Source organism: Xyrauchen texanus, chromosome 39 (genome assembly GCF_025860055.1).
Source record: "Xyrauchen texanus isolate HMW12.3.18 chromosome 39, RBS_HiC_50CHRs, whole genome shotgun sequence".
Taxonomy (NCBI): Eukaryota; Metazoa; Chordata; class Actinopteri; order Cypriniformes; family Catostomidae; genus Xyrauchen; species Xyrauchen texanus.
Window position 1 is genome coordinate 32,550,461 of NC_068314.1, and position 27,750 is coordinate 32,578,210.

The 27,750-nt window shown below is 37.5% G+C and overlaps 1 protein-coding gene across 1 annotated transcript; it reads right to left on the bottom strand.

Moving 5' to 3' along the window:
• Positions 1 to 27,419, bottom strand: LOC127632860 (protein tyrosine phosphatase domain-containing protein 1-like). The gene is made up of 10 exons (XM_052111671.1): positions 27,281 to 27,419; positions 16,307 to 16,405; positions 8,975 to 9,146; positions 7,600 to 7,680; positions 7,392 to 7,510; positions 6,450 to 6,587; positions 4,565 to 5,727; positions 2,714 to 2,899; positions 2,486 to 2,596; positions 1 to 1,359 (listed from the first exon to the last, which is right to left on the bottom strand). The coding sequence occupies exons 2-10, from the start codon at positions 16,395 to 16,397 to the stop codon at positions 1,225 to 1,227; spliced, it is 2,196 nt and encodes a 731-aa protein (XP_051967631.1). The 5' UTR covers positions 16,398 to 16,405; positions 27,281 to 27,419; the 3' UTR covers positions 1 to 1,224.
• Between the last annotated feature and the right edge of the window lie 331 nt (positions 27,420 to 27,750).

Sequence of the window (27,750 nt, forward strand, 5' to 3'; positions counted from 1 at the left end):
CTGTTGTTAAATGGATGCAAATGTGAATGAGTATGCTAATAAGAAAGTATGTAAAAAGATAACATTCAGAATATTTATTTTAAAGACTTGAATGAAGATTAAATAAATAAAAATATATAGTCCACAGTAATAAGGTTTTTGAAATCAGACAAGAAAACATGTTACGATTCATCCACAGACATCATGAATGAACATATATTCTGTGTTGACTACAGTATATTTACTTACAAAGACAATGTTAGCGTTTTAGTGGACAAATGAGGTCAAAAGTTGAATTTCTAAACACTACAGTGTCATCTACAGTACTAAAACACATGACAAACCTTCACCCATACATCTTCCATATTTTTGTTTCTTTTAAGTTCATTCAAAGAACCAGATTAGTCACAAATAATGCCAATGAAAGACAGAGAGCATCCTGCAAAAGCCTGTCTATAGGGCAGTCATTTGCTTTGTTTTAGCAGGAACTGACAATACATTCTCAAATGTTCATTTTCAAAATTGTTAAAGGCCATGCTGAGCTATCTCTAATATAAACTGCATTGTATTATAAATCAAATCATTCAGTTGTCCTCTGCTGCACCTTTAAATTGCAAAGGCAAGAACAAGCAAATCTGGCATTTTGCTTGATTCAATAAAGCATTAAATATTGATTCATAAAATAAGACTTGTTGCACAGTGATATTATTATTTGGTTTAGTCAATAACAATGTACAAATGTAACAATCTATCTCTCAAGTCAAATATGAATATACTGTATATTACAAGAGTATCTTTCTATATTGATATGCTTTTCTATCTATTTATAAGAACCAAATATAAACAATAATAAATAAATGCCATACTTCTCAATAAATAGTTGTCAAGTTAGCTAAAAAAGATTATGTGTAACGAAAATAAAATATTAAGGACAAATTAGAAAAATAGCTTAACCAAACCTTGTGGCACACACATAGCAGTAAATATTTTTCTATAAAAAAAAAAACACAAAAATTGTTGCAAACAACCTGTATAAACCAATATTAAAAAATGTTAAAATTACATTATTTAAATAAATTATCAGGACAAAAACAGCCCTAGAAAAAAAAAAACCCTACTAAACCTGTTAGGGTACGCCTTTTATTTGTATGTTTCTTCCTTTTCTCCTTTTTGTAAATCATCCTTTGAAAATTCAGTCCAAAAGTCTGTTTCCAGATCCAGTGTCTTACTATCTTGGTGAATTGATCAGGATATGTGGGTACAGTGACAGGTCAACTCCAGCTCTTCCACAGCTTTTGCCCTCATATCATTGAGGACTGGCATCATGACATCTTTTAGAGTCTTATAGATTAACTGTCCATTCTCTGAATCAGAGGAAATCTGGATAAGATGAAACAGATAATCAGAAATCACATCAGTTGGAGAAAACCATCTAAACAGAAACTATATGAGTTTAGGTTTGAACCTGCAAAACTTTACAAGGTGCAGTTTACATCTTTGTACTTTTAATACAGGGATCCTCAAAGTACAGCCCCCTATTTTACAGTATAATTTACTAAACTAAAACAACAACTCGCTTTACAACTCTTTTGGCACCACTCTGTGGACATTTCACCCAGAAACTGGAGCCCATATGTTTCAACACTTCCAGCTTCGACCACTAGGGGCAGTGATTCGAATTTTGAGAAGCATAGCTCGATTTCAGCAGAAGAACATTCAACCTACTGTTGCCGAATTTACAATGAGATCAGTCTGCAAAGATCCACAGCCCAGTAACACATGATCACAGATGGCAAAATTACTTCCTAAAGTGACCATTGTATGTACACTTCACGAACAAGCTTGAAGAGGCTTTTGTTAAGAAATTGCATCCCCTTTCTGCAGTTCCCTTCCAGGTTGCAAAAGTGCAAATTGGAATTTGCCTTAGTTGTGATCCTATTATTATCAATGTAGCTTATAATGAGAGGGTTACTACACGTTATAAAATCAAATGAAAATCAAGTATAAAGTCGCGGTCACGTTTACCTTTGAACGGCGAAATTCTGTGGGCGAAACGCAGATTTCGCAAGGAGTTCAAGTTTGGTGAAATAAACAGGTTTGACAGGCGAATTCGCTGAACATTAGTAATTTGCTTGGTTTGGCAGTGACCTCTGTTTGGGCAATGCTTTGTACAAAGCTACACTTAATATTCAAAATGGACAGGAATATTATTTTAGCGGTGAGTTTCTTTTTAACTTCACTATCCCAGAGGATAAAGTGCAGCATTAAAAAGTGGCTGCTTGGCAATAATTCTTTGCTGGTTTGACACACTTTCAACCTCCACCCACGCTCTCTTCATCCGCGGAATTTCGCCATTCAAAAGTAAATGTGACCACGCCTTTCCCTGATATTTTTTGTTCATAGGCCCCTGGTCCCTCCCACATATTCTAACAGAAGTCCCTGAGCTATGTAATTTGAGTGTCCCTGCTTTAGTCTGAAACATGCCTGTTTTGTTACCATGACCTACCCAAGTAAATGCTTTGATTGTACGATCAAGGAAGGCAATCTCAACCTCCTCTGGTACTTTAAGCAAATGAGCGGCACAGTCAAGAACACACAGAAGGGTTTGCTTTTGTCCCTAAATAAGACACAATCAATCACAAAGACATTTAAGTATTTTCTGCAAATTATCCATTTAATACAGTCTAATAATTTTGCATTTTAAAAAGACACAGTTTTCCCTGTAGCTTGGTACCTTGTCCAGTGAATTCAGAGCATTTTGGGGATTGCATCTGTTTCCAGCCAAAGTCTCTACATCATCTTTTGCAATGACTGGCTCCTTCAAATGCTCTAGCCAAGACCACATGAGTGTGCAGAGCACCACAGCATCTCTCTCTGTGCACAATCGCTCCCATGCACCTTCACGGGAGTTGAGCTCTGCCTGAGATGCAAAAGCAACCGTTTGTTACTTGCAGGAGGTTACAGAATAAAAATCTGAGGTTGTGTTATAAACAACAAGCATAAGATTGGATATGAATTTGAAGCAGAAGTGTGTGTGACATTTCTGCACCACCATCGTCACCAAACGGAATTGCTAAAATAATCACTGTTTTAAAAAAGATTAAAGAAATCTCCCCTCATCATTTAATGACACACAGTCCCACCACAAACTCACAACATTGGTTGAGTCAATGTTGCTTGTCGGGTAGGATGGCAGGGGAAGTCATTTATATTTATATATATTTATATCAATAAAGTGCTACCTGATTGGCTGGAGCAACTATAACCCAACCGTAACCCCCAAACTTACCCTAAGAAATCAGATAGCGCAAATTCTTACTCAAATCATTCTTACTCAAATAAGAATGACTCTTCCCCTGCCACGTTTCTGAAATTCACAGATGGGCCACTGAAACAAACAGAGCAATGTTTTGATTGCGCAACAAAGTCACACTCAAATCATCCCATAAATAGCTTACTTTTAGATGTGTCTGCACATTAAGCTGGCATATAAGAAATCATTTTAACTAGCGCGGTTTATTTAACGCGCTAATTCAGTGCGAATATTTATATAAAAAATTATAAGTAAAAAAAAATCAATAAATCATGTCCCTGGATCCTAATAAGAAATATTCCTACCATCAGAGCAATTAAAGTTTGAAGTACCACCTGTTTTCAGCAGGGGGCAGTAATCGAAACTCAAGTTGTATGGACTTTATTCATGCTACCGCCATCTTTTTTAATGGCATTGACAACAAGGCTGTGAGTCGTAGACTTACAGTCTCTTCAATGGGCTGTACTGCAGTTTTAAAGTATATTTGTTCCGCAGACAAAACATTGATAAAATATTTGTTCAAGAACATTCAGTATACAAAGAACTTCAGACAACACGAGTTGTGGAAAATCATATGTGATCTAGGAGCTTTACACATCTTTATACCGTTCATGCCATTGAAGAGATGGAAAGTCGATCCCTTACAGCCTCGTTGTAATTCCCATTAAAAATAAAAGATGTGCTAACGTCAATAAGGTCTATAGGCAATGCGTTGTGCAGCTGTACAGACAACAAACTACACTCAAGCTTGCTTGACACTAGCTACAGCATCCGATAATAAATCTGTCTCTGACAAATGTATGTATTCCTTTGCAAAAAGGACTGCTGTAGACGGTAGGCTAATATTAGGCTTATGTTCAATAATATATATATATATTTATATATTGCCTTCTAAAGCCACTTTTTGTGCTTTACTCATCTGCCAAAATAAAATAATGTGAATCATTTTAATTAGCTGAATTATTAAATTTATTATGTATATTTTAGCTATTTAAATATATTTAATCATTATATATTGAATTACTGTATTATTTAAGGGGGTCTCTGCAAATATTTATATATGTGCTAAATTGTCATGTCATGTAATTTATTCAATAAAAAACATTTAATCAGTTGACAGATGTAATTTTAACATACAAAAATTACACACATCAGCTTTAAGCTCTGTGTGTATAATTCCAAGAGGCTCAATTCATCTCTAAAACAATGTACTGCTTATAGCATCTTGTCATATTGCTCATTGGACGTAAAAAATGACAGTACTACTCCTACCTGCCACATCAAGACAGCTTTCTTTAGTTCCTCTTCATCGATGTCCATCGTGAGAGCTTTGGCCACAAACAGACGGCGAGTCTCAGGTGTGAGCTCACTTTGAAGTGTTAAAATAGGAATGTTTCCTTCATCAGAGGTTATTGTTTCAATAGGACTGAGGTCATTTTTGCTGTCTTTACACATTTGAACATTTCCAGCATGTTCTGTGGACCTCACAAAAAGCATTAAACTGCTGTCCACACTGGTCCTCCCGAGTAATCCATAGGACATGCTACGCTTTGCCTCCTTCAGAGGTACCTGTTGTGTGGAGATAGGAGAGCAAGGCATTTGGCCTTTTTTGGATTGTACCAGAGAGCTACAGGAACTGGTTAAAGAGACATTTTTGGGACTGCTGTTGCTTTCAGATGTCAATGGAGATCCAGACTTCTGAAGATCAGCTAATCTGCTCTGCGAAGCATAGTGTTCAGAAAAGTTTAAACCGGATTTGATGCCAAGAGTATTTTGGGGAATTTGCAGTTCCTGCATTCTCGGGTCCAGTTTATGCAAGGCTGAGTCACTGTAGCTAAGACATTTTCTCAAGATGAGTTGAGAATTTTCAGTGTCGTCTACAGTCGGCCATCTCCAAAGCACGTCAAACTCCTGGTCGCTGCAGACTGGGCGGTCATGAGGTGGAACACACTGTACTTCAAGAGGACCGCTGGGTTGTTCGGGGGAGTGAGGTGAGGATATGGGAATCCCTTTACCCCTCATCTCCTTGCCCAGTTGTTGGATGGCTAGCAGGGAGACTGTCTTCTCCACTTCTTCCGTGAGGTCTGGGATGTCCAACACCTCCTCTTCCACAGTTTGCCGGTTCTCTGCTATGTCCAGTAGTAGCCTGCAGACCAGGTGTACGATCTTTGGCATGTTCTTCATTTGTCGTGCTTCATAGCCATGCAGCAGATGCCGCTGACGAGTCAGGAACTGTGACAACGTGACTGCATGAGTTTTGGGCTCGGCACAGGAGAACACACTCCGCAGTGGCACAAGAAACTGGGCAAATTCTCGCACACACAACAGTTGACCGCGAGTCTGGATGGAATTCGGTCGTTTAGCTCTGATGAATAAAATGGCCTGATCTGCGCTCATCCGGGATGTGAATACTAAGAAGCATGCAATTAAGACACCTATAAAAAGACAAATGTATTGGCATGAAGGGTAACTAATAAGCAGTCTACGTATTTTGCTACACTGTCTCAAAGTGAATTTACACAACAGTTAGTTCCAGTCCTCGAATTCTCAACAAGCAGTGTTCCAAGAGTGCTGCTATTTAATATAACAGCACTGGGACACATCTCTTGTCTGTGTTTGGCGTTTTACAAATAGTGGCGGGGGTTTTGATTCAGTGTTTTTTATTTTTAATACCATTCACTCGTTTGTTAATTGACCATTTCTGCAGATTACATCTTTACGCATTTGTCATGAGTGAGTTAATCATTGACTTAACTGATTCATTAAACGAAATTCGTTGTGAAAATGAATGTGAAGGATTTGTTTAATTAAAAGATTCTTTCAAAAATACGGATTTAATAATAAAAGAGATGTGCTTGATGCTTTGTCTTCTTTTGGATCTATTTTCGCTGGCGGAGAAGAAAAGAACTGGCCAATTAATGTGTAAAACGTAATTTGTTTAATTTCATTTATTTGTTTGTGGAACTGTTGTATAAAAGCAATGTCACATTCACAATCGTGCTATTGGTCTGAATGTAAGCATGGATGTGATTCGGTTGTGGGACAATAGCGCTCTTGTCTGTGTGGTACTGCCTCATTTCAGGATCAAAATAACTAAATAATCTTCAGTTAAAATATAAAAATTCAAGATGCGGAATCAAAAATCAAAGATACTGACCTGTCCTGCCAAGTCCAGCATGGCAGTGGACAGCAATTCTTCCCTCTTGCATGGCAAATGACATAACTTTCACCATGTCAAGTATAGTAGTCAAGGATGCCACACCATAGTCCTTCCAGCCAAAGTTGTAAAAATAGACTGAAAAATGTGAAACACAAATGTCAAGATGTATAACAGGCCAAATAAAACTGCAAATTGCTCTACTATTTGTAGAGATAGGCCAAACAAAATTATGAATACCACTGCATTAGAAAAAAAAATTCAAAACAAGTGGCATTTCACTTTAAAAGCAAAAACAGAGTTTTTACCTTGGTGCCCGGCTAAGAAAATGTTAATTATTTCTGAGAAAAGCTTTAGCAGCATTTGTTTATAGATGCCACTTGGTTATGTTCTTATCGAATTCAATAAAACATTTTTAGTGTGGCTTATGTGTCTGAATAAATATTGGAGCCAATTACCTTTTTTTTTTTTTTAAACCACAGACACATTTTTCTTGTTTCTACTTCAAGATCATTGGAATAACAGGATAAATTGGACAACTCATCAGTGCCGACTCTTAATTCAAAAGACATTTAATGCACATTATGACATGCTGTGCTCTGCGGAAAAACATGATATGCATAGTTTCCCAAAAGGTGCTGGCTATAAGCAAAGCACCACTCTCTGGAGAGCTTGTTAAGGGTTGCCAATCCCCCTAAGACTTAACCTGAATGGAGTCTGAAGAGCTCCTGCCAAGCATGATCATTGCATGTTTAGAAAGCAAATACTGCTTACAGTAAAAGGTTCTTTAACTTGTCAAACAAACTTCACCAATTGATGTCATAACAGTCTTCAGGATTATCCTAACCTGATTCCATCAGTATGAGATATCATGAGCTAGCCCCCTAACTACTGAGGGGAAATAGGTGCATGTTTGTGTGCAGGTGGGGGCGGGTTACTCACTCCCTGCCTCCATGAAAACCTCTGGGTTATAGGTAAAACCGCTCTCTGGCTCCAGAGTGCTGCCACAGCTGGAGTGCTCCCCTGGACGCTGCAAGTTGATGACTGTCTTCAATCCACACCTTAAAGAAAGTAAAATAATGTGTCAGCAAAGCTGTCAATGCTGCAGCTTGGTAATCACTTAATGGTACAATGCTGGAGTTTAACATACGCTTGGAACTGTTCCATGATGTTGAACTTTTCAATGATTTCAGTCGAAGGCCTTGCCATTGCTAACAGGTTATCTGTTATCCTACAAACAAAGTAAGGGATAGAATTCAAAAAAACATTGAGTAAATAACTGTGAATAATACTAGAGATGTACCGATATATCGGCCAAACACCTGTATTGGTCGATAAAAGCAGTTATCTGCGCTATCTGACACCGGCCACTTATTTAAAAACAGCCGAAGATCAGGCCAATTATTTCCAGTCAGGGGGCAAAAAAACACATTGGACAATTAGCCAACTCGTGCTGGTGTGAAAGAAAATCTCTCTTGTATGGAATTACTTTGAATTTGTTGACAATCAGCGTGTTTACATGCAGGCCAATACGCTGATTAGTCATAAAAATCAGCTTTAAAAAAAAATTTTTTATTGATATTCTCCCCTTTGTCTCTCCAATTTGGAATGCCCAATTCCCAGTGTGATCTAAGTCCTCGTGGTTACGTAGTGACCTCAATCCGGGTGGCGGAGGAGGAATCTCAGCTGCCTCCATGTCTGAGACCGTCAATTCGCGCATCTTATCACATGGCTTGTTGAACTCGTTACCGCGGAGACATAGCGCATCTGACAAAGCAAGAAATCCACGTTTACATTAGAAATAATCACGTTATTCTCTGCTTTTGCCATCAAACTGTGAAGAGGCACGTGCTCAAAATGTGCCCACACTGGATAAGCTGGTAAGAATGCCAGTAAAGGTGTTTACAAGGCACACGAAATCGGCATACTGGGCAAAAATCGACCCTTGTGGATCAGGTTATTCTTAAGACGTTTATGGCCTTACACCGATAAAAGAACGCAGTAGAACAAAGTTATTGTTTGTTGTGAAATTAATTATCAGTGAAATATCAGTGTCTGCATTGGTAGATGTTGTTCTAAAAAAAATAAGATATCGGTATCTTCAAACAAATTTTGCTTCGGTGCATCCCTAAATATTACAAAAGAAAGAAGAAATATCACTTGTGACCTGCTACTGTTTTAACCCAGAAAAACACATTGTGAATTAAATGCACTGAAGTAAAAAAGGAAAGTCTGTGCCTATATTTAATATAATTAGCATATATCGGCAATGGATTGGAGAAGAAACATAATACTTCATATCATTTGAAAGCAAAAACAATTAGAGCCAAAATGTGTTTCTGGGTCAAATTGACTTGGAAAAGAACATCAATGAATATATATTTATCAACTAGCAATGTAACTGAATTGTGTCTCGGGTGGATCCATTGACTCTAAACATTGTTGACTAAATATGAATTTGCTCACTTCAAGCAATCCACCATCTACTCCGTATTATCTGACAAGCGAGTAAGGAGGCAGCTTACCAGGAGGAATACAATCCCTTGATGGCTTGCTCTTCATCGCTCCAGCGAGAAGGGTTTTCGTATTTGCATGCTCGACCACCACAGGCCATGGAACACTGCATATGTCCTGGGATGACATGCCTCAAAGTCTCGCCAACCTTGGTGTACTTCGAAGTGGGGACTCGGACACTGACTTGAGACCAAAAAAAGAAAGAAAGAGAGAATTATGATTTTCAAGAATTAGTAATCAGACTTAGTAACTCAAATTTAAACGTGAGACATTACATCTGCATCCCTTGATGTCAGTTTGTGCCTTAGACATGCTAACCGCCACAATGACCCTCTGCGAAGAGGAAATCAGAGCTTCCACAGCAGAGCTAAGCCTCCTCCTCAAGATCTTCAGCAAGATCTCAGAGGCCGAGTGTCGCCGGTTCTTTCCCAAACAGCCAGCCTGTCTCTGCATGTCTCTCGCCTAGAGCGCCAATGATCATACAACCAGCACATCCTCCTGCTGTCTCAACCAAGTAAGCGCTGACCCCAGTGTGGTGAATCATCGCCACACAATCATCCAGTTGCACAAAAGAGGCATGAGCAACCAATACAATTCAACTGGTTCATTAGTTGCACTTGAAAGAGGGTCTCCATAGTGACCAAGTCCAAAGTTAGTGGGAGGCTGTGCAGAAGCTGTGTGTGTGTGTGTGTGTGTGTGTGTGTGTGTGTGTGTGTGGTCTCAGGTAAAAGAGACAGGATGATGTGTTTTATGTGAGAAAGCTGTGGTTGTATAACACTGCATGCACTTCAACAAAATGAGGCTAGAATTACACCTTTTCAAATGATGTATTCCATTTGGTGTGCTGAATACAAAGGTGTTATATAACTCAGCATTGATATATGGCATGAAAGAAAAGTAGTCTCCCTCTTTAACATTTGAAGAGGCTTTCTCAACTAACCAACAGTATTTTAATTAAGAGGAAATTCAAAGAAGTGCACTATCACAGTATATAAATTTGGCAGGAGCCAACTCTGATTGAATTGAGTTGTGAAATTAGATGAAAAAAATATAATGATAAAAGCCTTTACAATGTTTGAACCACCCTTGGCATGATAACGGACTCATTTTGTGTCCTGTTATTACCTTATATAATAAAATAAATCAGATGTGCATCCTACTAAGAAAATAAATTCAAAATGTACAATTTGTGAGATAATAATGAATGGTGTAGTACAATAAAATGCAGTCTATAAAAACCTGAATTGTTGTGCTTTTCATTTTTGTTTTGTTAATTAAAACCTATTTAAGGAACATATTTAATACATAATTTTATCGCATTTAAAATGCCAGAAAAAATATGTTTACTCATGTTTTTATATATTATTTTTTAATTTGTCAATCGATCACATTTTTTAATCAAATGAATTGTATGAGCTATATAATCACAATTAATCACACATCAATATTAACAAACTCTATTTCTCATAACCAATCTTACAAGATACTTGTTAAACAGACATCCTGATTAAACATCTTTTCATTGGTCATTTCGATGCACAATTCAAACAGTAGGAAGAGGTCATTAGACACATTCTGTCTATGGTAAAAAGTCAAAATTGCTAAAAGTGGAGATACGTGTTTTTCATCGGACAGCGATGATATAATAAATAATAATATATTAGACAATACAAATAAATGGCTAAATTATTGTTTGTTTTATTTCCATTCCATTTAACATAACCCAATTATTGGCCCACTTCCTTCTGCTGTTTAATTGTTGGTCTATGTACACACAGGTCAGACAGATGCTTTTGGGGCATCTGTTTTTTTATATATATATATATATATTAGGGCTGTCGATTTAACGTGTTAATTCAGTGTCATTAATTTTATTAAAAATAACATGTTAAAACAATTAACGCAATTAATCGCAATGACCCCTTATTGTAATAAGGAAGATTCCTGAGAAATGCAAGCTTGCAGTACCACCTGTTTACTCCATATCATTTTTAAATGGTGCTTCCCCTCTTCAAAAAGGGGGATCAGAGAGTGTGTGCCAACTACAGGGGTATCACACTTCTCAGCCTCCATGGTACTCCAAGGTGCTGGAGAGGAGGGTTCGGCCGATTGTTGAACCTCTGATTGAAGAGGAACAATGCGGTTTTCATCCTGGCCGTGGAACGACGGACCAGATCTTTACTCTCGCAAGGATGCTGGAGGGGGCCTGGGAGTATGCCCATCCGGTCTACATGTGTTTTGTGGATCTGGAGAAGGCGTATGACTGGGTCCCCCGGGAGAGACTGTGGGAGATGCAGCGGGAGGACGGGGTATGGGGTCCCTTCTTAGGGCGATCCAATCCCTGTACGTGCAAAGCGAGAGCTGTGTCCGGGTCCTCGGCACAAAGTCGAGTTCATTCCATGTGGGGGTTGGTCTCCGCCAAGGCTGCGCTTTGTCACCAATCCTGTTTGTGATATTCATGGACAGGATATCGAGGCGTAGTCGGGGTGGGGAAGGTGTGCGGTTCGGTGGGCTGGGGATCTCATCGCTGCTTTTTGCAGATGATGTGTCTTCATGTCATCATCGGTCCGTGACCTTCAGCTCTCACTGGATCGCTTGGCAGTAGAGTGTGAAGCAGCTGGGATGAGGATTAGCACCTCTAAATCTGAGGCCATGGTTCTCAGCAGGAAACCGATGGAGTGCGTACTCCAGGTAGGGAAGGAGGTATTGCCCCAAGTGAAGGAGTTCAAGTACCTCTGGGTCTTGTTCACAAGTGAGGGGACAATGGAGCGGGAGGTTGGCCAGAGAATCGGGGCAGCGGGGGCGGTATTGCACTCGCTCTATCGCACCGTTAGTCACGAAAAGAGAGCTGAGCTGAAGGCAAAGCTCTCGATCTACCGGTCAATTTTTGTTCCTACCCTCACCTATGGTCATGAAGGCTGGGTCATGACCGAAAGAACTAGGTCACGAGTACAAGCGGCCGAAATGGGCTTCCTCAGAAGGGTGGCGGGCTTCTCCCTTAGAGATAGGGTGAGGAGCTCAGTCATCCGTGAGGAGCTCGGAGTAGAGCTGCTGCTCCTTTGCGTCGAAAGGAGTCAGTTGAGGTGGTTTGGGCATCTGGTAAGGATGCCCCCTGGCCGCCTCCCTAGGGAGGTGTTTCAGGCACGTCCAGCTGGGAGGAGGCCTCGGGGAAGACCCAGGACTAGGTGGAGAGATTACATCTCCACACTGGCCTGGGAAAACCTCAGGGTCCCCCAGTTTCATTTCATTTATTGTTTATTTTTACAGGGACAATGCACAATTAAAAGTAATTGCGCCAGAATTAGCTAATAGCTAGTTTACATCTGCTGTCCCTGGGCAGGAAAACAAATAAAATAACATACATTACATATACCCCACATAAAACATCCCAATACATACATGTACAGAATATAAAATTTAAAACCAGAATATAAAACAGATAATATACAACACAGTCATTAGTGGTTGCAGATCTGTTGTGATAGTAGCCAGTACTTAAGCTTTTTTTAAAAATTGAGAAGCTATTGAGGCTTCGAATGTTTGTAGGTAGGGAATTCCACAACCCCACTACTCTAACTGAAAAAGCTTTTTGCCCAAAGGTTGTTTTTCTGTACTGCGGTACCAAATCTCCCCTGGCAGATGCTCTAGTCCTACCTGCACTTCCATTATGGATCACGCATCCCTGAAGAGGGGGTGGAGCAAGGTTATTAATAATTTTGTAAATCAGGCACACATCAGTATAAAAAACAAAATTATTCATATTTAAAAAATTTAACCTTTTCAAAATAGTACAGTGATGGTAGTCCCTTGGTTTTTATCTAACACTTTCATAATTTGTTTATGAAGGGAGTACACAGGCTTAAGTGTAGTTGCATCTGCTTGTGACCAAGTTGTTATGCAATACGACAAGTGAGGTAGAATCAAAGTATGTACTAAAAGAAGTGCAGCTGATTCAGAGAGCTGGTGCCTGATACTTTTAAAATTATTCAAATTAAATTTAACATTATTTATTACCCTTTTACTTGCTTTTTAAAAGACAGGTGTTGGTCTATTATTATTCCTAAATATTTAACATGCGTCACAAATTTGATTGCTTCACCATTAAATATGATATCTGGATTCACAGAGTTTTGTTTTCGTGCAGTGAAATACGTGCATACAGTTTTACTTACATTTAGAGACAAACAAGACTCATTCAACCAATTTGAGACTTTCACCATTGCAGATGACAGTTTGTTTGCAACTAGTTCTTTAGTTCTTGCATGAGTAAAAAGCACAGTATCATCCGCATACATTATAACATCTATACCTGGACATACTTGAGGCAGATCATTAATATAAATACTAAATAAAATCGGTCCTAAAATTGACCCCTGAGGAACCCCCGTAGGACAGCTAGCAAATGAAGAGCATTTATCAGCCACTCTTGTGCATTGACTTCTATTACTGAGGTACGATTTCATCCACATCAAGGCAGCATCTGATAAATAAAAATTCTGAAGTTTTGACATTAAACAGTTATGATTCACTGTATCAAATGCCTTTGCTAAATCTAAAAACACAGCTCCAACAACACCACCTTTGTCAAGTTTACTTCTAATTTGTTCGACAAAATAACAATTAGCAGTTTCAGTAGAATATTTTTTTCGAAACCCAAATTGCATTTGGTGTAGATTTACTTCACTTTCATTTAAATAAGAAACTAATTGATCAGAAACTACTCTTTCTGCAATTTTTGATGCTATTGGAAGGATACTTATGGGTCTATAATTTGATGGAAGAGTCCTATCACCTGCTTTAAAAATAGGTGTCACTACTGCCGCTTTCCAGCAATCTGGAAAATATGAGTTTGTAATTGACAGATTTGTCAAGTGTGTTAGAGGTTTGCAAAGAATTGATTTATAAGTTTTAAAAAATCGTGCATCAGTATCATAAACATCTTTAGACTTAGATCCTTTTAAATTATCAATTATTTTCAATACAGTAGATTCTGAGACATTTTCAATAGTGAAGACAGGCGTTTCATTGTTTATGGGTTCTAGTACTCCAAATCTCGCACCAAACTTCCTAGCCAGACACTGTACAGAGTTCAAGAAGAAGGAATTAAAAATTGTAGCTATTTTTTCTTTATCTTCTATTAATTTCGATTGGTCCCAGTATTATCCAATTTTGAACTGATTTATTCTCCTTCTTTGTAATTTTATCAATACTTTTCCAAATTAATTTACAATTTCCTTTAGAATCCTCAATTAATTTAATAAAATAATTAGCTTTTGCCTGTCTTAATTCTTTTACTACTTTATTTCGCAAATTCTGGAATTTTCTCTTATCATGTGGTAATTTAGATTTAAGAGCAGCCTTTAATGCCAAGTCTCTCTGCTTCATTAGCTTCCAAAGCTGTTCATTTAACCATGGCAAATGTACCTTACGCGAGTAAGATATATTTTTACTAAATTCATTTTTAGTCGTATTAACTCTATCCATCATATTGATAAATGCTTGTTCTATGTCACCAGACTGCATAATATCATTCCAGTCCAAGTGCTTTAATTTCTCCTCGAATTGGCCGATTAAGGATTTTGGTATAATATTAAAAAGCTTTTGCCTTCTTGTCTGTATAAAAACCTTTTTTTGTCAACTTTCTTACGATTAAGGTCAAGTTGTGGTCTGACATACCTGTTACCAAATTAAATGATTTTGTAATTCTTTCAGGTTTATTGGTAAAAATTAAATCTATCTGAGTTTGTGTTGATTGAGTAATCCTTGTTGGGCCAAGGATCATTTGTGTAAGATTAAACTGATCTGATATGCTTTTAAGTTGATATCTCTTAGCTTTTTCCTGCCCAGTTTATATTAAAATCACCTAGAACAATTAATTCCATTTTTGAACCAATTTCCTTTAGTACAGATTTCAATTTATCAAAAAATGTCTTTGTTGAATTAGGGGTCTGTATAATCCAACCACAGTAAAAGACATTTGAGGAGATAAAACAATAGTAACAATAATACATTCTAGATCTTGCGTTGAATTAAGATGGACCTCCACACATTTAAAATGATTACGAACATACAGAAGGACTCCTCCTCCTCTACCTGACTTTCTATCCTTCCTAAAAACATGATATCCCTGTACAGCAAAAGCAGTCTTTGGTGATAACTCAGTTAGCCATGATTCAGAGAGAAGAAGAAAGTCCAAATTAGAATCCATCAGCAGACCCTCAATTTGCTCTGTCTTTGATACAATACTTCTTATATTCAAATGTCCGCCGAGCAGGCCTTTGGGTTTTAGTCTTTTATCCCACAATACTTTAGACTGGTTTACTGGTTGAAAAAGTTCAAACTTTCTTTTAGTCATCATTCTGTTTAAATGTTCTTTACAGCCATTCAAGTTAAGAATAGTGTTTTGTGGAGTTGCGATCGGACTTACAGATCGATTGTCACTTCCATGATGCAGTTCAGTGGCGTTTACAAGCTGAGGTGTAGCGCTATCCGGTAAAAATGGCTTTCGTTCAACTTTGCAAACTGGTCCTGGATTTGAATGAACGTCACCTGCCAGTAAGATCGTGATTAGTAGGTAGCTGGTTAGCTTGTAGTTTGGGCTTGAAGATTTCATCCTAGAGCGTGGCCGGACAGTAGTTGGTAAGTTAGCCGTTCCATTGCTCAGTATATTTTGATACACAGCTTGATGACTCAGCTGGGCGAAGACAACAACGCTTCCCCGCGCAACACCGCCAGCTCGACCAAGCCAGCAGCAACGGAGCGAAAGCAGCAGGAGAGCTAAGATGTAAATAATCATTCCGCCTCGATACGTCATTTTCTCAATTCCCAAGATTGTGATTCTTTCTTTCACCCTCCATTTTCAGTCAGAGCTGGTTAATGTGGCTTGGGATAGGGAAGTTTGGGGCCCCCTGCTGGAGCAGCTGCCCCCGAGACCCGACTTCGGATAAGCGGTTGAAGATGGAGGGATGGATGGATGGATGGATGGATGGATGGATAATTTTTTAATATTTGTATGAAATAATGTATAATTATTTCATCATTATATATTGAATTATTGTTATATGAGGGGCTTTATACAAATATATAGCAAATATTTGTATCGGGACATCGTGTAATTAATTTGACTACAAATTTGAATCAATTGACAGCCCTAAAATATATATATATTTATTTATTAAATCACACTAAATTAACATGTTAAATTGAAAATGACATTTTAACGTAACTAACAACTAGGACTCCGGTGATTTTACACAGTAGAACACTCTCCTACATAGAATAATTGAATATTTATCCATTAAAAATAGCAGTCAACCACAGCTAGAGAAATAGCAGTATAATACCTGGCTTCATGACAGTGGTCGGCTCTCTGCTGTTAGCTGAACTGCCGTTGCAGTAAGGCAGGTCACTCAACAAACTGACGCCCGCTGCCATGGCCGACACTGTAAGGTGGAAGCAAACATGGTGTCAGAGCCTCAGACAAAGCAATGGTGCTAGAGTAAACAGATAAGACACAACAAAAATGAGTAAGTTTCAAGCGTGGTTGCCTGGGAGTTTTCTCTCCTGGGAGGAAAATGTACAAGTGTGCTGCTGTGTCACACATTGGATCTAAATGTCACTGCCTGGTCACAGAGGGACAAGTGGCATTTATAATTAGCGACAAGGCTACGTCTTCCTTCCATTTGCTTAAGATAAGACAGAGCGAGTTCAAATATACATTTCACATTACATCTTTAAAAGAGATCTAACAACCAAAAATGAAAACATTCTGCCTAACAACTGCTTTTGATTCCACAGAAGAAAGTCATAAATGTTTGGAACAAAATGAAGGTGAGTAAATGATGACAACATTTGCATATTCAGGAAAATATTCCTTTACATTCTCAAGCTACTACCAATAACCATAGGGCAATCAAGAATTCCCTCCTCACAGGAATAGTCATTATCATGTATTGAGGGGACCGCTGCTCTTCCCCACTGTTGTCTATACAGCCTACTAAGTGAGGGATTTTGCACCTATGCTATTTAAGCTACAGGCTCTATTATGTACAGAGAGGCTATAGAAAATGCAACATGTCCATTTTACCTAACATTCCACAACATATCAAGTGTCAACTGTTGACTACTCACATTACCATTGCAACTGTTATTGCCATTCCTTTAATCACAGGTAGGAGTGGTGATGATTGTAAACTTCCTAATGGAAAACTGTGACAATCAGCTGGCTAATATTTAGCATGCTTAATTATGGTGGCTTGAGGCAAAGTTGGCACAGTCCTACAGACTGTTTTGAGTGTGCTATCTGTCTGTCTTTCTGTGAACTGTATTTATCTATGACCTTGTTTACACCTGGTATTAAGATGTGTTTTGGGTGATCTGATTACAAGTGGTTTCAGCTGAACGTGGTATAAAACAGTTGTGTGACCAATCACAAAAACCACATACAGAGGTAGTCCAAAATGCATGTGACCACATTTCTTTTGCCATGTAAACTCTAATCTGTCCTGATGCGTGCTGAACTGTGACAGCAGCAAAGCACCACCCACTTACCCTTGAAATAAGAGGTTTAAACTGTGACAGTTGTGTGCGGGTTTTGAAAGGAAATAACTGTTACATTGGAAAATTGGAAAAAACACATACATATGCGTGAACAAGGACTTGATGGAACTTCTTTAGTGTGCCTGATTTGGACATGCTGTGAAACAGATGAGAAGCACATCTAAATTGACAATCCATCTATATGTTGTTTGTATTGACAAACTTTCCTTTTCTAGTTGATTTATTGATATTTAACAGTAAGATAAATTGGAGCACAATAATACCTTATGTAATGCCTATTTGTGCAAGGCTTGTGTGGCAATATTGGACGAAATATGAATGATTTTACCATTCACTTGATACATCATCATGATCAATGATGTAAACTGAGAGGACACAGGACAGAGGAGTGGCATTACGAGATTCCTTTGCATTGTAACGTACACTTCTTACACACTGATCTCACAGAGACCAAGTGAAACCCCACTCCAAGCTGTCCAAAAACTCAACCTGAGACTAGTCAATCATTGTGCACTATTCATCTGATTAGGAACGGATTTGTCCTAATCCTAATCAAAACAGCGATAGAAAACAGATGCATATTTCTAATGATTTCAAGTCTCACATTTTTAAAACTCCAGCTTGTATTTTTATTTTATGTCCACTTGTAAATACATTTTTGTTCATTAATTCATTAATTTTGATTTTAAATATCAGGTGGTTATCATCTTGTCAATTATGTGCTGCTGTTTCAAATCCATGAGATGGCATCACACTCACTTTATTCTGGATGGAAGCCAATGCTGCCTTTAAAACTAATGGAAATAACCTAGAATCAAATCAGATAAAACACATATAGCTAAGTGACAAAATATGTTCTGTGTATATTGCACAGACTACAGATGTGTGCATGTGTGGGACATAAGTAGCCTCTATTATAAGAGTTTTTAAGCCATATTTTGCTGGTTGTCAGCTCATCCAAAACACACGTTTAACCCTTAAATGTGTATGGTAATTTTCCTAAACACTCTTACATATTTGGGTTTTAGAGACCTGCCTGAAATTGGATGTACAAATTGCCTAGATAGTGTACAATTTAAAAATATATTTTCAAGACAATTAGAAAACAATAAAATACAATATCATTTGATTTTTCATAAATTAAAGAGATACTGCAACAAATCAGGACAAATCAAGAACAGGATTCATAATTATTTTCACACTGAAAGAGATGCAACTGGCTGTCAAACACATATTGAGCAACACACAGGGTTGTGAGGGTTACTTTTGAAATGTATTCCACTACAGATTACAGAATACATGCTGTAAAATGTAATTTGTAATGTATTCTGTTAGATTACTCGAGGTCAGTAACGTATTGGAAATACTTTGGATTACTTCTTCAGCACTGGTAGATTATTTAACTTGTTTTGACTATAAAAACTGCCAGTACAGTAAGACAAAATACACATGTTAAAAATACATTCTCTGAAAAACCTAAATATCTTATGCAATGTTGTTTCTAAAACAAGATAAATCTAATTTATCTTGTTTTAAGGATTTTTTGATATTTTTACAGGAAAACAATAAATAAATTATTATCAAGATTACGATTTTTGCCCTAAAATCAAAAGGTCTTCCTAGAAAAAGTAATTATGATCCAACGTGATTTTTCTTGATAAAAAAATATGATCGTGTCTAGTAACATGTGCATGTAAAATGGCTAGAAATAGCATTTTAGCTTAGCATAAAGCTAACAATTTACACAAGGTTTATTTCTATTTCTTCTGCTCCAAACTTACTTCAAACTTACTTCTCTGTCTGCTCGTATGAATGTAACTCATCATAAGAAAGTGTTTCACTGCTGTTCAAATGCACTTTGGATCGCATCATTTATATGTATAAATGTTTTCCATCTGAAAGGACTAAATATTAAATTACACAAATGACAATAAAATGCAAATTAATCTCTTCAGTAATCAAAATACTTTTTGAAAGTAACTGTATTCTAATTACCAATGATTTAAATTGTAACTGTAGTGGAATACAGTTACTTATATTTTGTAACTTTGCAATCCTGTTACATGTATTTCGTTACTCCCCAACCCTGACAACACATAATAATGTGTAATCTATGTGTATCTAACCCATTTTATGTGTATTTCACATTGCACTATTTGAGTCGAAATAGATACTCAACTTATATTATTTCAATAGTTCACCCAAATGACAATAGTCATGTCATACTGTTCATGTGTTATACTTGCTATAAGTTTACTTCGATGTTGTTTCTTCGTCAAATAGCAATGTCAAATGTAAATCAAGTCAATCACTGAAAAAACAGCGCCATATTGAGTAAGAAATGACATGTATATTATGTTTGTGTACTCATATAAAATACTGATAATTCACTGTTGCACAGAAAGTCAACATGATCTACTATTTAGTTGTATGAATATACTACTCATTTCTCTAGTAAGACACAAAGAATTAGATATCTAAAATAGCCATATTAATAATTAAAAAATCTATTATTTATGGAAGTGCAAAAAAAAAAAAATCACTCTTACATACATCGGGTCTCTAGAGACCCTATACACTTTTGGTTCATAAACCATTATAAAAACATATTTTTGTTAGAAATTTTGCCATTTTTTTCATGTTACACCATTTATAAGAGATAGATTGAGGAATACTAAAGAGGTGTGGGCACAACTCCAAAAAATGGATGAGGTACAGGGGGTAAAATGAGGTCCTAGGTCTCTAAAGATCCGAGGTATGCTTAAGGGTTAAATGTAAATATGGTTCCAAAAAAAAAATTATTATTTTTATGGATAAGCCTAACATAAATGTATTTTCAATAAATTTACATCATGCAACATGCTTGTAAACAATATTTCAGCTGTCACCTGTAAAGGAGCTTTGAGTCTGAGCTTTGGTGAATCTTTGAATGCCACCCACTGGATTTAAATCAAAGGCGGCGATCATTTTCATCTAAACTTTGAACCTATTTTTCAAAGCATTTGTAAAACAAACTGAGAGATTTGTCAAAAACAGTGTATGCATACTTTATAGTCTTGTTTCTAAATTTGTGCATTCAGTTTGTGTATTTATATTAAATTAGGGTGATCAATTGAGTACAATTTGAAATAAAATTAATTATATGTACAGACTAATCCGATTAATTGCATGTAGTCAATATTTCATATTGTGTATATAATAATTACAATTATGATGTTTAATTATTATATCTAATATAATCTAATAAATATATATTTAATATACTATATAATATTATAATTCTGATCATTTAAATACATTACATCATATACATAAAGCAGCTTTAGAAGTTCAAAATATCATTGAACATAACACTATTATTGGCTTACTTCCAACTGAGCCATTTTTAACTGTTGGTCTATGTAATCACGTGTCAGGCAGATGCTTCTGGAGCATCTTTCTTCAGTTGCATTTCCTCTCCCTATTTTAGGCATGTCTAGTCATAAATAGGGGTGGGAGAAAAAAAATCTATTCTCCGATGCATTGCGATTCTTTCTCCAACGATCTATTCCTAATAGATTTGGAGTTCAATTAAAACTGTAACAGTGCAGTGACGCTTACAGGTATGTGTGCACCAGAGACAGAAAGGGGAAAGAACTGCTGAAAATAACGATGAGACAGCGGTTCGGGAGACGTGGGTGATGTTTTTATTTTCTAATTATTTGTAGTCTCCTGCTTCTCAATGCCTTTTTCTCCTCTTGCACTCTCTATTTCTTTAGCTGTTACTCATTGTCACATACCAGATACTTGATTGATTTCTTAAGCAGCAACCCTGCTATTTGTGTCACTTTACTATTAACTGTGGTGTGGAAAGGAGAAGCTGCCATCTGCACTCTCAAAGAAGCAGATATCCACTAGCAACCAATAGTTGTGGTTGAGGCAAGGGATCGATTAATTTTAAATGAATAATTTAATACTGTGTGTGTGTGTGTGTGTGTGTGTGTGTGTGTGTGTGTGTGTGTGTGTGTGTGTGTGTGTGTGTGTGTTGATAAAATAACTGTAGGACAAGATATATGGTGATGCATCGAGAATCGTTTTGTAATCAAATCTTTACCCTTTGAATCATAATATAATCAATTCATGAGGCTAGTGAAGATTAAACCTCAAGTCATAAACATTGCATTTTTAGGGCTCTGTGTCAAGTTAAACGTAGTTTCAAACTTTGAAAATCACGTCTCGAGATCACCTGTATTCTGTTGTGCTCGGTCCAGCTGTCTTTGAGTGCAAGAGTTCATCATCTGTGGGTTGGTTTGACAAAGTTTCTTGCAGCTGGAGTTGCGCTGAATGCCTCCTACTGCTACAGATTTTCAAAAACATCAAGGTGCTGCATCTCTGACAGTACAAGCATTCCTTGTTACGGAATTTACGTACAGGTCAGTGGACATGATTAGTTGAGGTAATTTTTTAACATGTTATTTTTCATATTTACATTTCTGCATTTGGCAGACGCTTTTATCCAAAGCGACTTACAGTGCACTTATTACAGGGACAATCCCCCCAGAGCAACCTGGAGTTAAGTGTCTTGCTCAAGGACACAATGGTGGTGGCTGTGGGGATCGAACCAGCGACCTTCTGATTAACAATTATGTGCTTTAGCCCACTACTCCACCACCACTCCATATAATTAATCCCACTAAATTAACACTTTGAAATCGACAGTTTTAAATAGGGCTGAAAGGATAAGTCGACATTATCGCCAACGTCGAAAATAAAAATTATTGTCGACAAGTATTTTCGTTGTCGAATAGTTGTTTGATCTCATATGAACCATATGAAACTCTAATGGTGGTGCAAGAGGAGCACTTCAGCTTGTGCCTGATTTAGGAGAGCAAAAATCACATATGCACTCCAAACATTCAAAACAGCTTCAGGTGATGTAGATTGCAAAGTATGAGAGAATTATACAAAAATAAAACATAAGTCTTGTTGTGAAATGAATCGGACCGGAGTTGCCGTTCCGCTTAAGCAAAACTTGTGTGTCGAGCATCTTTAAAGGAAACACCCTGGCGTTATATCTTTAATGCATCCTTTATTAAAGTTCAAATAATAAGGAAGCAGGTCATGTAAATAAGTATAAACTCAGAAACTGGCATTTCTCTATGCGGTCAGCAACGCTTCTATGAGTCGCGTGAAGAGACCCGATCTAATGGGGAGAGATTGAAACGGCACCCGGAAGATGCACACTCTGGGGCAGGGATGCTCGTCCCTCACGCGCTCTTTTTTTTTTTACTGAATTAAACTGAATAAAAATGTTTTTATTTCCATTTAGAGGTATTTTTAAAAGATGATTCTGTCCTCTTCATTGCTCGTAAGCCCGTTTAATACAACCTTTTAACTCAAGGCAGAAGCTGAATAGTCAGGTTAAGAGCTAATGATTAATCGTTGTAATAATCGTCCGAATAGTCGAATAATCGTCCTAATAGTCATTAGATTAGTCAATTATTAAAATAATCGTTAGTTGCAGCCCTAATTTTAAATACATTAAATATAACTAATGTGGGTGAAACGACCCGCCCATCCCTCTCGTTATTGTCGCTCTGCCTCTGAGGGCTGTCATTCAGCCAGGAGTGGGCAGGAGAGAGCAGAACTGCAATTTAATAAGCCTCGTTTGGGCAGCGGTTGATGAGGCACACCTGATGTGAATATAGCCTCATCACGGCAGCCATTAAAACATAGAGAGCACCTCTTATCGGGGAGCTGGCTTCTAACTCCTTGTATTATAATACTGTAGCTTTAATCAACAGACTTTCTCTCACAGTACTGTGACAGTTTGAATGTTTTCATCATAGTGAGATGTTTAGTTAGGCCTATGTGGACATTCAGATATGGCCACAGAGCTTGAGTTCAAGTGTTGCCTCAGCCAATCACAGCACTCACTGAACCATTTAGAGAAATTGTGCTGTTGTTGCTGGATTTGACTGTGAACCTTCACATGCCCTATACTTTAGGGACTGATGAGTACTTGCCAATAGAATTTCTTCACTCGACATCTGATTTATGCAGAGATCTATCATGGGAAACATTTAGCAAGGAGTCAAGTTTATTTACATTACTTTAAGGCTTATTTAAACTTAACTACACTATGAACTTCAAATCCAAGAAGAGGACATATGTTGTTGTTATTATCTAAGCAAGAAGGCACATTTTAAGGGAATATTCTGAGTTCAATACAAGTTAAGCTCAATCGACAGCATTTGTGGCATAATGTTGATTACCACAACAATTAATTTTGACTTCTTTACAAAAAGCTCAAAGTTGGGTTACAGTGAGTCACTTACAATGGAGGTGAATGGGGCCAATCCATAAATGTTAAAATACTCACTGTTTCAAAAGTCTTGCCACAAGTCCTAAACAATATGAATAATAACACAATTTCAGTGTGATTAACCCGTTTACTAATGTGCGTTGGGTTCCCAGATAACATTGCAACTTAAGCTTTTATTATCATCTTAACGAACGTCACTCGTTATTTTACATTGGAGTAACGCTTGTTTCCCAAACAGCACGTAGATCACTCGTTATAAAGTTGAAAATATGTGCTTAGTTACAGGAGCTGTCCAGTACAAATTGGTGCTGATCACTTTTGCCATGGCCAGTAGGTCTAGGTGGTTGTCTTCTCAACATGAAAATAATGAGGAAAAACAAACAAACATGGAAGTTGTTTGTAACCATGTCAAAGCACCGAACTGTATTAACTATTACAGAATTGAATTAAATAAATAATGATGGCTTTAGTAAGATGGGAGATTCAGATGTATTGATGCTCATTCATAGAGACTAAGGAAAGTGACGCAATAAATTAATGTAAGTGAATGTATGTGATGTAAATCATAACGGGCTCTCACGTAGCAATTATGCCAAAGAAGGCTAATGTAATGTTATACAGTATCATGTGTCTTGCAAATTTAGACCCATCACGTCACATGGGCAGACTGCGGAGACTGCCTATATTGATTTCATAGCGATTTAAAAAAAAAAAAGTTATCCTCTGAAATAGTTCACAATGGCTTTCAAGGATCAAAATAGATTAATACAATTTATTATGTGTCCTATTGTCTTTTGATAAACTGTGAAAGATGCCAGAAAGATACGTGTACCAATGTAATGTTAAGTTGTACTTCATTTATTTAAGATTTTAAAGCTCTAGTTTTACGAGATTTACGAACGTTTTTACGAACTACTCAGAGAACGATGCTTTTAGGAAAAGTGCCTTATGGGGCTTTACACTGCATGGTACAACTCGCTTTTTGGGGGGTTTCCACTGTGGATAGTACCTGGTACTTTTTTTAGTACCAGGTACCTCGGTCGCTTGGAACCTCGGTCGAGGTTCCAAGCGAGCCGAGCAGATACTAAATGTGACGTCAAAACCCTGCAGATCACTGATTGGTCAGAGAGAATCGTCACTACCAGCGTCACTGGATTTGCGACACGGGACATCAACCAGCTAGTTTTAAAGTTAGCGACAGTATAATTTGTTCACGCGACTTTCGAATTGTAAAAAGAAATGCAGTGCACAAAACCGTGGTCAATAAATGAGGTGCAGATGTTCCACTCATTAGCGATGACCAAAACGTCACAAAACAAAAAAGGATTTCAGGAAGTGTATCAGCTGTTGGCCACACACTTCTATCACCGGACATACCAACAGTGTAGGGAAAAGTACAAAAAATAAAATAAGTGACTACAGAACCATGAAGGAAAAGTGGAAGAGTTTTGACCAAATGGATGCTATCTAGACTGGCGAGTAATGGGAGGGAGAGTGCCCTGGACTCAGACACGACTGGAGTCCACGATGGAGGACGGTAAGTTTTGTTACGTTAACTCTATACTCTGCTTGAAAGCTTCACTTTATTTAGTTGACCAGCTACTGGAAAGCTTGCTTCTGAAACAACCAGGCCAATTTAAATGTTACACTTGTGTAAAATCACCATGCAACAACTGCTTTATGCAGCACAATGAGCTAGTAGCTAACAGCTAGCGGTTGTGTTATTGTTTATTGTTTTGTATCGCATTTAAGATGATGTCACGGCAGTAGAGGCGGTACAAATATGACGATCATCCTATAATCCCACCCACGTTGAGGCGGCACTAAACTGCAGTGGAAAAGCAAACTCAGAAAAGTAAAGCGAGTAAAGTCGAGTCGAACCATAACATAGAGATTAACTACTACTTAAGTTGGGGCCTGGGTAGCTCAGTGAGTATCAACGCTGACTACCACCCCTGGAGTCGCGAGTTCAAACCCAGGGTGTGCTGAGTGTCTCCAGCCAGGTCTCTTAAGCAACCAGATTGGCCTGGTTGCTAGGAAGGGTAGAGTCGCATGGGGTAACCTCCTTGTGGTCGCTACAGAGATTCGTCCTCCTCCACCTGGATTGAGGCGAGTCACTATGCCACCATGAGGACTAGCGCATTGGGAATTGGGCATTCCACATTGGGGGGGGAAAGCGAACAAATAATTTTAAAAAGTACTAATTAAGTGCTACTAACATTCTACTTAGTGCTTCGGGAAACCCATTGGAGTCAAGTTCAATTAAATTTAAAAACTTTGTAGCATGATGATGTAACACCATAAACCTTAAAACGACCGTAAAATGCAGATTTAAATAACTTTACATTTCAAATAATAAACACATTTTAACAGAAGAGTTAATATAATTGCTCTCATAACATTATAATCTTATGCCTTTTAACCCTTCAAACACTGGCCTCATTCACTTTCATTGTAAGTGCTTCATTGTAACCTCAATTTTGCTTTTTGCTTTTTTGTTTTTAAGAAAAGGAGTGAGTCGTCAAATTAATTATGGGGGGTAAATATGCCACAAATCCATTCAACTGAGCTTAATTTATATTAAACCCAGAATATTCCTTTAAGGACTTGTCTTACATCCTCTAGTCCAGTCTATTGTTGTTATGATTTTTTGCACAGGTTGCATACCAATCCTTCAGGCGCAGGATAAACAGCACAGTTATTGCATTGTGTACAGGCTTTGTTATTATGTTACTACATTAGTATCATGCACAACTAATATAAAGCAAACACAATTTGAAATATAAATGCATTTGTTTTGATAAATCTTGCATCTTAGCTGGCATGGTTAAACTGCAAATCTTTTCTAGGGAACTGTTAGACAGTCATTCGTTTAAGTGCTAATAGATTGTAATAATAAACAAGCACTGCAGTGTCAATGCAAACTAACAGTAGACTGGGAACCCATGGGAGCACTAAAAAGATTGGAAAAGGAGACTGATCTTTTGCATATCAGAAGCATGAGAAAAATGGTCCTTGAAAACAAAAATAGATCAAATTTGTCTCTTAAACATCGCTATGTAATAGAAGGGGGAGTGACACTCTACAAAGGCAAGCTTTCAAAATACTGAACAGAACATTACAGCCTTATAATACAAGCTTGCTGTAAAGTTTGCATTGTTTTCTGTGTCAACTCTTCTAACATTCTTTCTTGGTTGGTTGTAACACCCATTACAGCACGCGACGAGAACAATGCCGTGATTGTTATTCCCTTTTGCTCTGTCGATCTAACGTTGCAGTTAAATGATTATGATCCTTATATAACAATTTTGCTTAGCGACGGACATCAAAACAAAAAGAAGCGCAAATGCAAAATAAAGGAGTTTCAAATACATTAATGAAAAGACTGCATAGTTAATATTTTGCTCTGCATCTCTCAGCTCGCTAAACAATAATGCTACAAGCAAAGGCTTACACTAAAGCTGATGTGTCCAACCTCGGTGCCTGGATCCCGATTTTGTTAGCTGCAGATATTTGTTTTCATTTGTATCATGGTGAAATCCGAATGCATGACTCAACGGCAGATAAAGTCGCGTGCTTTTGTATCAGTTTCGTAGTTCAATGGGATGTTACATTGTGACAGGTTGAAGGAGACAGATAAGGATTTTCATTGGTCGAGCCATGGTCATGTGAGCAAATGAAGGCTATTGCGTGAGTCTTGAGGAGATGTGGACACAAAGCACTTTGTGGAGTATTAGGCTACTGACTCATCTTAATGGTGATCTACATCACATTATATACATGAACTAATGATTTAAAACAGTTTATGCAATTACGAATAAGGATAATTGCCACTATACATAATGAAATCTTATTTCATAAGACTATCACACATAGTTGGATGGTTGGATGGATGGATGGATGATGATAAATAAATCACACAAA